This window comes from Microcaecilia unicolor, chromosome 11, assembly GCF_901765095.1.
Source record: "Microcaecilia unicolor chromosome 11, aMicUni1.1, whole genome shotgun sequence".
NCBI classification, from domain to species: domain Eukaryota; kingdom Metazoa; phylum Chordata; class Amphibia; order Gymnophiona; family Siphonopidae; genus Microcaecilia; species Microcaecilia unicolor.
In genome coordinates, this window is record NC_044041.1 from 42,940,559 (window position 1) to 42,952,633 (window position 12,075).

The 12,075-nt window shown below is 48.2% G+C and overlaps 1 protein-coding gene across 2 annotated transcripts in view; it reads right to left on the bottom strand.

Moving 5' to 3' along the window:
- Positions 1-12,075, bottom strand: part of SCARB1 (scavenger receptor class B member 1) — a 251,962-nt gene that overhangs the window by 108,501 nt on the left and 131,386 nt on the right. For both annotated transcript variants that reach the window (XM_030218831.1, XM_030218830.1), the window contains exon 2: positions 4,012-4,172. In XM_030218831.1, coding sequence (XP_030074691.1) covers positions 4,012-4,172 — 161 coding nt within the window. The remainder of the gene's footprint in view (positions 1-4,011; positions 4,173-12,075) is intronic.

Sequence of the window (12,075 nt, forward strand, 5' to 3'; positions counted from 1 at the left end):
AGTATGTTTAAAACAAGTTTTGTTTTAAGCTCGGTGCATAATTAGGCTCCAGAAAAGCAGGTCACACAGCTGGGTGTGCAAAAAGATCTGGACAAGTTCTTGGAGGAACAGCCCATAAACCACAAGGTAAACTTGGGAAAAACTACTGCTTATCTCTGGGAGGTAGAGCATAGAATCTTCCTATTTTGGGGGAGCCTGCCAGGTATATGTGACCTGGATTGGCCACCATCAGAAACATGCTACTTGGTTTGATGGACCTTGGGGCTGATCCAGTATAACAGGTCTTGTGTTCTTATGCCTAGAATAACCTACCAGCAGAGAGAGATGGAAGAAGCCAGTACCGACAAGTCAAGCATGCTCGGGACTGGGACAGATAGAAAGTGGTAGAAACAGGTTGAAAGGTTGCAGTATTGCACATGACTAACCCCTTCACTCCCTCCTGAATGCAAAAAGGAAGAGAAAAGAAAAAAGAAAAAAAAAAAAGAAAAACCAAGTTAGAGAAATAGAAGGCATAAACCACAACTCCCAGAGGCTAGCTGGGGATGATGGTAGCTAGGTATTACCCAGGAACCTAGTCAGTGCCATAGCGAGGGCTGCTGACACCCGGGGCGGGCCGCCGCTGCGCACCCTCCCCCCCCTCCGGAGCGCATTGTTACTTACTTTATAAGCGAGGGGCAGGCGGGAGGGCCGATCCGCCCCCGAGTCCACGTCACTGGGAGCTGCGTCGGCTCCATTGGTTCCTTGCTCTCTCTGCCCCGGAACAGGAAGTAACCTGTTCCGGGGCAAAGGGAGCAAGGAACCAGCGGAGACGACACCCCCCCAGCGGCGTGCACCCGGGGCGCACCGCCCCACTGCCCCCCCTTCCTAAGCCACTGAACCTAGTTGGTTGGATGTTTGGCAACAGCCTTACAAATTTTCATAGCGGTTTAAAATTACAGAGCTTTGTGCTAAAATAAGGAGGGACTGTGTTGTATTACTTAAAGGAAGTTGGACACTGATCTACTTAGATTTGCAAGAAAAACAGAAGACAATGAAAAATGACAGATACAGAGCAACATCTTACAAGTGGTCAACTTCCTACAGCCCAAATGGTCAGTACTTACCATCATCTACTACACTATATAACGGTGATTGACATATAATACTGTGACATGACAAGGCATGTATGAAAATTCAACAAATACTGTAAAATGGCAAATACCATAAAATGAAACGAACGGCCATCTGTGCCCCATAAATTGCAATTTTAAAAAGGAACCCTGCAAACCATGGGCACCACTGCATCTTTGAAGGAAGGTGATTAGCTGAAAAATTCATGTGAAGTCTGGAACTGGCTACATTAATAGGCCAGTAATTTAGTCTTGCCTTCCACTGTAGGGGAGGAGTGCAAAAGTCATCCAGAGACTTTAATATGCTGTATTCCACAAACTATGGATAGCTACATTAATGGTAGCCCTAGCTAAGTCTTGTACGAAATGTGCATCGAGAGGTAATGAATATCCCACAACTGTATCCTCATTTACAGAAACATTATTGGGTTAAACTCCATTTAAAGTTTTATTAAATGCCAACCAGGGTCTTTAAAAATATGCCATGCATTCGGCACAACTACCTGATCATACCACTAAATATTAATGGACAGCAAAAGGCATTTACCTGGATAAAGGCATTTACCTGGATAACATCCCCTTTTGTACACTGGTCTGCCTTCAGTCCCCGATTTCGTTAAGCAGAGTTAGTTCATTCATCCAAAGAAGATACAAAAAGGCTTTTACATTAAGATCAGCTGTATAGACCTCAGCTTTCTCAATCCTTTCCACATGAGGACAAAATGCATTGTATCTTCAAAAATTAACAATTACCCTTATGCTAACACAGAAAGCCCCCTTTTCAGACATTCGGTGGTCTGTCATAGTACAGCTCTGTTCCTCTTTTGTGGTATTCCACTGAAATCCTTGCTCTAGGAGCTTTTCCCTATCCCTTCTGCCTCAGGGAGCTGAAAGAGATACAGCTAAAATTACTAGCATGTGTTACTGAATGCCAATGCTGCTAATATGTAAAAAAACAAAAACAAAAAACCATGAATGGTGACAGCCAGCGCAAAAGCAGTAGCACATATTAGTAACTCTAGCTGACAGACCATATACCTCGCTAGCACAAGCCTTGGCAGTCAGTGAGAGGTCATGGCAGCCATTGTAGAAAGGCGCTAGGGGCTGGGATAAGTGGGCTTCACTCCTGCCTCCACTAGACTACCATGGACTTCAGGGAAGCACATATTGCATGGAGTTGTGTGGTGGTGGTGGGGGGAGGGGAGTTAGAGTGGCTGTGGTCTTGTGGGTTCTGGCCGATATCCAACTGGGCCTTCTTAACCGTCTTATGCAGGCCCTGGCTGTATTATCAGCTGGGACCTGCATAAGATCCAGTAGCCAGCAAAACTTAAAGGTTAGCACTAGATATTCAGTGGTGATGGTGGTCTGGCACTGAATATCTGGGGCTAATTTAGCTAGTGACTGTCAGCATTTAAAAACAATATTAGCTGGCGGCAGTCAGTGACCTGAAATTATACGAAAAGGGTGATTACAAAGCAGCAAAAAAAAAAAAAATTATTTAGGTGCAATTTTAGAGACACATAGCACCTACCATGTCTTTATATCTCTGGCATTAGGTGGGCCTACACCTGTCCTACAGCAGGTGTGTCTGTCCATCGTTTTTCGGTAAGCACATAGATTACATTATTTATAATCCATGTGGGTACTTGTGCACTCTTCCCAAACTGTCATGTAAAAACATATACGCTGTGAAGGAGGCCATTTCATGCGCACAACTTCTAAAAAAATTACCTCCAAAAAGAATGGAAAGCAATGTATTAAGCATGGTATCAGTAGGTAGGACAGTAATTGTTCATTTTACCTTCCCCAGGTTTAATTGTTTTGTATTTTCAGTCTAATCATCCATTATTTCTACAATGGAGCTACAGATTATATATTTATTTTTGAGTGAATACTCTTGGGCAAATAAATGCATTTCAACTAAAACTCAAAGAAAAAAAAAACACACAGTCTTATCCTCTCATCCCAACACAGTGCGGACAACCCCACAATTATCAACACCCCAGTACACCCTCCCTATCTCAGACAGCCTGAAAATCCTCAGCGTTACATTGGACCGCAACCTAACACTAGAGAGCCAAGTGACATCCACAACAAAGAAAATGTTCCACTCAGTGTGGAAACTTAAACGCATGAAACAATTCTTCCCGAGGGAAACATTTCGCAACCTGATACAATCAATGGTACTAAGCCATTTAGACTACTGCAATGGAATTTATGTGGGATGCAAAGAACAAACATTAAAGAAACTTCAGACCGCTCAAAACACAGCAGCTAAGACTTATCTTTGGAAAAACGCGATTTGAAAGCGCAAAACCTCCGTGAAAAACTACTCTGGCTCCCAATCAAAGAACACATTGCTTTCAAAATTTACACTCTGGTTCACAAAATTATCTACGGTGAAGCCCTGGGATACATGACAGACCTGATTGACCTACCAACTAGAAACACATCCGAACCAACACAAACATACCTAAATCTGCACTACCCAAGCTGCAAAGGACTCAAATACAAATCAACTTACGCATCCAGTTTCTCCTACATAAGCACACAACTGTGGAACGCATTACCAAAAGCTTTGAAAACTACATACGACCACCTAAACTTCCGGAACTAAACTAACCTGTTTAAAAAGGCATACCCTACCAATCCAACATAAATGCCTGATCTCTGCAACACAACAAAACTAAAGTATGTAATGGACATGACATAGCTCTTCTGTTGTACGATTCCCTAATGTGGCTGTGCCACATGAACTTTATCTTACCACAAATATCACTTTCTATTTGTTTACACCGGAGTCTGCAAACGCCTCTCCAGCACTATGTAAGCCACATTGAGCCTACAAATAGGTGGGAAAATGTGGAATACAAATGTAACAAACAAACAAATAAAATTATACCTGTAGACATAGGGACCCCGCTGGGCAAGCTTTGGTTTTCCTCCTGCCAGAATCGCCTTCTCATTCAATACCTCAAAAAGATAGACGGACATATAGAAAGGAACAGGAAGGTCTCTCCAAACCTCAAAAGTAAAGCCACCGTGGGGATCCAGCCGTACGTTCTGCAAGAAAAAAAAAAAACAAAACCTTCAGGCAGTCATGTCTTTCTATTGTGGGTTTTTCCATACAACGTTTTCACAGCTTTGACTAGTGCATTACAGCATCAATTATACAAACAGTTTAAGGCTATCTTCAGAACCGATTTATTTCCTTCTGGACAACAATGTTTGTAGATACTCCCAACATCAGACATCAGGGCTGGCAGTAACTCACTAAGGCCCAGATGATCAAAAGCCCTGCGCTGTTCCAAACAGCGCCCTAAAAATAGCGCCGGGACAGCGCAGGGCTTTTCTGCATCGATGATCAAAGATAATGCATGCAAATCTAAGCAGCGCTATTATCTTTGATTATCATGTTTAAAGTGCGGGAGAATTGTGCCGAATCCTCCCGCACTTGTTTGACAGGTCTGGGCTGTCAAAAGCCCAAACCTGTCAAACAGCCTGCCGAGGCCCGAACCCCCATAAATCGTGGTGGCCGCCTCCGGCCAAACGCTATCCCATCCTCCCTCCCACTCAGCGACGGGGGGGGGGGGCTGGAGGTTCGGTGGGTCTCCAGCCCCCCAAACCCCAAGAAATCGTTGTTGCCGCCACCCTGTTATCCATCGACGGAGGAGGGTGGGGGCTGGAGGTCTGGTGGACCTCCAGCCCACCCCAACTCCTCCCCTCCCCCAGCGTTCAGAATCCCTGGTGGTCCGTGGTCACCCACCCTCCCTGCCGGCCCCCCCCCCCCGGCTGGCCCCCCTACCTTTTGCTGGAGGAGGAACGCAGCCTGCCTGCCTCCCTCCTCTTCCTGTCGACGCCACTGCAAAATGGCGGCGCCCAGCCCCGCCTATTGCATCCTGGGATGCGCTGGGCGGGGCGCCGCCATTTTGCAGCGGCGTTAACAGGAAGAGGAGGGAGGCAGGCTGCATCCCTCCTCCAACAAAAGGTAAGGGGGCCAGCCGGGAGGGCCGGCAGGGAGGGTGGGTGACCACGGAACACCAGAAATTCTGAACGCTGGGGGGGGGGGGGAGGGGAGGAGTTGGGGTGAGCTGGAGGTCCACTGGACCTCCAGCCCCCACCCGTCGATGGATAACAGGATGCCGGGGGGGGGGCCGGCAGGGAGGGTGGGTGACCACGGACCACCAGGGATTCTGAACGCTGAGGGAGGGGAGGAGTTGGGATGGGCTGGAGGTCGACCGGACCTCCAGCCCCCACCCCCACCCCCACCCCCCTCCATCGATGGATAACAGGGTGGCGGCAACAACGATTTCTTGGGGTTTGGGGGGCTGGAGACCCATCGAACCTCCAGCCCCCCTCCCCCGTCGCTGAGTGGGAGGGAGGGTGGGATAGCGTTTGGCCGGAGGCGGCCACCATGATTTATGGGGGTTCGGGGGGGGGGGGCTGGAGACCCACCGGATCTCCAGCCCTCCCTGGGCATGGAGGGGGTCGGATCGTCGGGGGGACCGGAGGTCCACCGGACCTCCAGTCCCCTGTTTGCGTTTGCTTTGGGGGGGGAACGGGGGCCTGCCAGCATGCAACTACATGCTGGACAGGGCTCACCATTCCTCCCCAACGATCCCTAACGCCAGCTCAGAGCTGGCGGTGATTTTGCCGCGGCCAGCGACCCAATCTTTGGTGCGCTGGCCGCTGATCATTGGGGATGAATGCTGGAAGCCCTGTTTAGCATGCATTTGCATGCTACTTGCGCTAAGAGCCCTTGAGTGCGTTGTTTCAGGCGCTCGAGGGCTCTGATCATGGGTCAGCTGCAAACTCCGGCACTAGTATGGTGTTAACAGCCTCTAGCGCCGGAGTTTGCTTTTGATCATGAGGGCCTAAAGTACTATGCACTGCCAAGCAGAAAAGGCTAGCCCAAGGGTATCCAATACTCTATGCAAACGTTTAATCATTTGCTCCATTAAGAGTGGTTCAAGGCCCTATCCTTCTCCCCCCACCAAAAAAAAATACTACATCTCCCCTTCCTTGTTTCCATCATATCCAGCATCATCCATTTCCCCCCCCCCTCCCCCATAATCCAACGCCTCCACTTCCCTAGTTACCCTCATATTTAGCAACACCCATCCCCTTCCCTCCCCCTTGAAATCCCCACCCTATTTTCCTCTTCATTGTGTAGGGTCATGAGCACAGGCCTGCACTACAGGTCTGCCACGTCCTGCTCCTTCTAATGCAAACTTCCTGCCAAAGGGGACAAACATGCAGCGGGACTTGAATGCAGGCCTGTGTAGAAGTCCCTGCACTCTCCCTCATTCTACTGCCCTAGGTGAATATCTAAATCAACTAGTGGCACAGGGCTAGCCCTGGGGCCCCACTTTGGTCCCTATGTTGAACTTATTCCTTGGATCAGCTGCAGGTGAGGGGAAAGTGGTCATTGCATAAGGATGATACCTAGATGCTGGATTTAGGACCATGACCACAGGGTTCTGGAATGAGTCCTAGTGCATGTCCCCTGGAGGAGAACAGTTGCTGGGTAGCTACAAATGAAGGCTCAGACTCACTTATGGTAGCAGATTCCTGCTCAGATTCCAATTGAGTTTAAGTATATTACAAGCAGGAGGCAACAGCCTAACCCAATGAAAACTAAATCACTGAGGGGTCAATTCCATAAAGGGCATCAAATATTAGACACTCAGAGGCATATTTTCAAAGCACTTTGGGAGGCTAAGTTCCATAGGTTTCTATGGAACTTTGGGAGGCTAAGTGCTTTGAAAATGAGCTTGTCTGTGTACTAAGTGCTAATTTTTTAAGGCCATCTGGGTGCCCAGATTCCATTATAGAATAGCAACATAAGTCGGCATGTGCCAACATTTAGGCAAGCTCACTTTACCCCTATTGACATGGCATAAGTGCACACCCCTAACAGCATCCCTGGGCTTAAGGGAAAAGCATGTCATCCTGTCATGCTACAAGTGTGTGCTTTTCAGCTTGTAATTTAGGAATTACATATCTGTTGTCCACAGTGAAACGATGCAGTGAATTACTGGAAAGATTTAACAGTGTAATCTGTCCTCTCAGGAAAGAAGCTTGAGGGAATCCTGAAAGTATGTGTGGCTTATTTACTGGGTGCTTACACCAAGACCATCTGACTGTGCCTGGTCCAACATGAGAGATAAAACTGCCAAAACAAATGGAGAGGAACAACACAAAGTCCCTGACCACAGTACAATTACAGGGAGTTCTTTAAACTGTCAAAAAGGGATTTTTTTTTTAAGTGGTCATTTGCCAAAAGTAATTTCTGGAAAAAAAAATTACAAGGGCACCATTTCAGCAACATCTTTCATCCAAGCAGACCCTGGTTTTTCACATACAGAGAGCACACAAGCAGATGTTTGCAGAAGGACACAGCCTTGCTGTTTATCTCCGGACTTGCACAATGCAGGAGTGCTGCCCAAGGTAAACAACATGCTATCACGAATCTGTTTTACTGATCCAAGGTGACTGTCCAAAGGGCCAATGGCAGAGCGAGGACTGTAGAACCCAGGGCTCTCCAACTTCCATGACCACAAGGGTAGGGGAAGGGAGTGTCACATTCCTACAAACATTCCTAGGACAGGGACAAAAAAACAAACAAAAAAAAGCCTGCCTGCCCCCCACCCCCCCTTTCTCACTTACTTCTGGCTTTCTTTCTCTCTCAAACTTTCCATCTCCTTCCCTCATTCTTGGGGATTTTAACATTCATGCTAAGTGATCCCTCTGACTTATGCCTCTCATTCAGTGGCTTAGGAAGGGGGGGGCGGTGGGGCGGTCCGCCCCGGGTGTACGCCACTGGGGGGGGGGGGGTGTTGGCTCCGCTGGTTCCCTGCTCCCTCTGCCCCGGAACAGGTTACTTCCTGTTCCGGGGCAGAGAGAGCAAGGAACCAGCGGAGCCGACGCAGCTCCCAGCGACGTGCACTCGGGGGTGGATCGGCGCCCACCCCTTACTTCCTAATTCATGTAAGAATGCGCGCCGAGGGGGGGGCGCAGCGGCAACCCGCCCCGGGTGTCAGCCACCCTCGCTACGGCACTGCTCTCATTTTCTCACTTTAACACCTGTGCTCCACTACCCCTGCTCACCAGAATGGCCACCATCTTTTTTTGTCTCCTCAAAATGCTCACTCTCCAATTTCTGCACCTCAGTTCTTCCCATCTGACGATTTTTAACTTTCACACAATCACCCTCTCCACCAGTCATGTCCAATCTCCACCAATACATTCAAGAATCTTAAGGCTATTGATCCTTTGCACTCTTCGCCAGTGTTTCACCCTCTTCTCAACCACTGTTATCAAAGTCTGTCATTGAGGCTCTCTCGTTCTACAATATTTTCTCCTCTGCTTTGGATATTTTCGCTCCTCCCATTCCCCGTTTTGTAAGGCATACCAAACCCCAGCCTTAGCTGACCTCTAGAATCTGCAATCTATATTCCTGTGCCCGATCTGGCTAAAATCCCATGCAGACCTCATACATTTCAAATTCTTGCTGATCTCCTTCCAGTCTGCTCTCTCACTTGCAGAATAAGACTATTACATCCGTTTCACAAACTCTTGGCTCAAACCCTCAATTTCTCTGCCACACTGAACTCTCTACTCAAAAGTGCCTTCACCTCCAAGCCCCCCCCCTTCACTTTCTTCCCAGACTATGGCCAAGCACTTCCATGACAAGGTTCACGAGATTAATCTTGTCCTCAACCAAGTCACCTCCCCATCTCCTTCCTCAGTCCATTTTATTAACACTCTTTCAATCCATGCCACCTGTTCTTCCTTTCCTGAAGTCACTGAAGAGGAAACTGCACATTTTCTTTCCTTCTCCAAACCAACCACCTGTTCCTCTGATCCTAGTCCCACCCATCTACTCAACACTCTCTCCTACAGTCATCCCTTATATCTGTCATATCCTCCGTCAGCTTTCCACTGCAACCGTTCCTGATGCCTTCAAAACATGCCATAGTTATGTCACTTCTCAAAACAATTCTTCATTGGACCCTACCTGCCCTTCCAACTATTGCCCATCTCCTTCCTCCCTTTCTTATCCAAGCTACTTGAATGTGCTGTTCACCACTGTTGTCCGGACTTTCATCTTAAGCTATTCTTGATCCACTTTAATCTGGCTTTCACCCTCTACGTCCAACTGAAACAGCTCTTACTAAAACTCGAATGACCTGTTCCTGACCAGATCAACAGGTCTTTATTCAATTCTCATCTTTCTCAATATGCTGCTTTTGAGAATCGTCACCTACTCCTTGATATGCTGTCCTCACTTGGATTTCAGGGCTCTGTTTTTTCTTGGTTTTCTTCTCTCCCATTGCACTTTTAGAGTATGCTCTGGTGGATCCTCCTCTATCAGTTAGTGTACCTCAGGGCTCCGTCTTGGTACTTGTTATCTCCCTTGGTGCTCTGATCTGGTTTTCAGTATCACCATTATGCTGATGACTCCCAGATCTACTACTCCACACCAGAATTTCAGCAGGAAACCAGGTCTGCCCGTCTCACCACTATCTAAACATGGCCCAAGACTGAGCTTATTTTTCCCCTATTCTCTCTATGGATAGCTCATCCTCTGTGTGTCATCAGCTTGTAAACTTGGTGTCATCTTTGACTCTCTGCACAATCCAGACTACTAAAACATGTTTCTTTCTCTGTATCAACAAAATTTGTCAATTCTATTCTGAGCACACTATCAAAACTCTTATCAGGGCCGCCGAGTGGGGGGGGGGGGGGCAAAATTCCCCGGGCCTTGGACTCCAAGGAGGGCCCGGAGCCAGGGTCTCTTGCCCTCTCCTGCTCCCAGGCTGCCAGTGCTGCAGTCCCCCGTCTCCACCTGCCTACCCTCAGCTCCCTTCTATCTGCCACCCGGTCCTCTGCATTTAAAAAAAAAAATCTCAAAAATCGGCAGCACAGCGCCTTCTGTGTGAAAGCAAATCGCCTAGGGCGGGCCTTCCCTGTGTCCCCACTCTCGCGGAAATAAGAAGTTACATCAGAAGAGGGCAGGACACAGTGAGGGAAGGCCCGCCCGAGGTGATCTGCCGCTTTCACACAGAAGGCACTGCGCTGCCGAATTCAATTTTTTTTTTTTTAATGAAGTTGGTCGGATGGTAGACAGAAGAGAGCTGAGGGTAGGTAGGTGGAGACTGGGGACTGCGGCGCCGGCGGCCTGGGAATAGGAGGCGATAGCAGTAGGAGGGGAGGCGGGGGGGCGGCGATCCTTGGGGGGGCGGGGCTGGGGGCGGCCTTGCCCTGGGCCTGGCTCACTCTCTCGGCGGGCCTGACTCATATCACTTCATACTTAAGGAGTACTGCAGCTTGCTTCTCACAGGTTTCCCACTAAGCCATCTCTCTCCTTCAATCTGTTCAAAATTCTTCTGCATGACTTGTATTCCACCAGTGTCACTACGTTCATATTAGCCCCTCAAGTCACTTCATTGGCTCCCTATCCATTTCCACGTGGAGGGGCATAATCAAAAGGGACGTCCAAGTTTTGTTGAGGATGTCCTCGCAAAAAGTCCTGATGGAGGGGCGGGGAAACCCATATTATCGGAACAAGATGGACGTCCATCTTTTGTTTCGATAATACAGTCAGGGGCGTCCAAATCTTGAAATTTAGGTTGACCCTAGACTTGGTCGTTTCTGATTTTCAGCTACAATGGAAACCAAGGACGTCCACCTCAGAAATGACCAAATGCAAGCCCTTTGGTCGTGGGAGGAGCCAGCATTGGTAGTGCACTGGTCCCCCCGACATGCTAGAATACCAACCAGGCACCCTAGGGGGCACTGCAGTGGACTTCAGAAATTGCTCCCAGGTACATAGCTCCCTTGTGTGCTGAGACCCCCCAAAACCCACTACCCACCACTGTACACCACTACCATAGCCCTTATATGGGAAGGGGGCACCTACATAGCCCTTACAGGTGAAGGGGGCACCTAGATGTGGGTACAGTGGGTTTCTGGTAGGTTTTGGAGGGCTCGCCGTTTCCTCCACAAACGTAACTGGGGGGGGGGGGGGGATGGGGCAGGGTCCGCCTGTCTGAATTGCACTGCACCCACTTAAACTGCTCCATGGACCTGCATACTGCTGTGATAGAGCTGGGTATGACATCAGAGGCTGGGAGGCTGGCAAAAAATCATTTTGAAAGATATTTTTTTTTAGGGTGGGAGGTCATCCCCTGATTCTCTCCGGTGGTCATCTGGTCATTTCGGCCACCTTTTTGTGTCTTAGTCGTAAGAAAAATACGACCAGGTAAAGTCGTCTAAGTGCTCGGCAGGGACGCCTTTTTTTTTCCATTATGGGTAGAGGACATTCAAGTGTTAGGCACGCCCAAGTCCCACCTTCGCTATGCCTCCTTGAACTTCGGCCATCCCTGTGACGGAAAGCAGTTGGGGACATCCAAAAATCAGCTTTCGATTATACCGATTTGGACAACCCTGTGAGAAGGACGCCCACCTTCCGCTTTGTTTTGAAAGATGGGCGTCCTTCTCTTTCGAAAATGAGCCAAATAATATTGGCTTACAAGTGGATTCACTCTGCAGCTTCACAATACCTCTCCACTCTTCTCTCCTTACACTCAGTTTGTTGGGTAAATCTTATCTGTACACTTCTCCACTGCCAACTCCAGACTCTGTTCCTTTTATCTTGCTACACCATACACCTAGAATATAGACTTCCTGAATAAAGTTCAATCTCTGGCCGTATTCAAATCTAGGCTAAAAGCCCACCTTTTTAGAGGTTGCTTTTAAACTCCTTATTCACTTGTTCCATACCCATGTCTGTTTTATCATTCCCACCATAAGCAGTACTACTACTACTACTACTATTTAGCATTTCTATAGCGCTACAAGGCGTACGCAGCGCTGCACAAACATAGAAGAAAGACAGTCCCTGCTCAAAGAGCTTACAATCTAATAGACAAAAAATAAAGTAAGCAAATCAAATCAATTA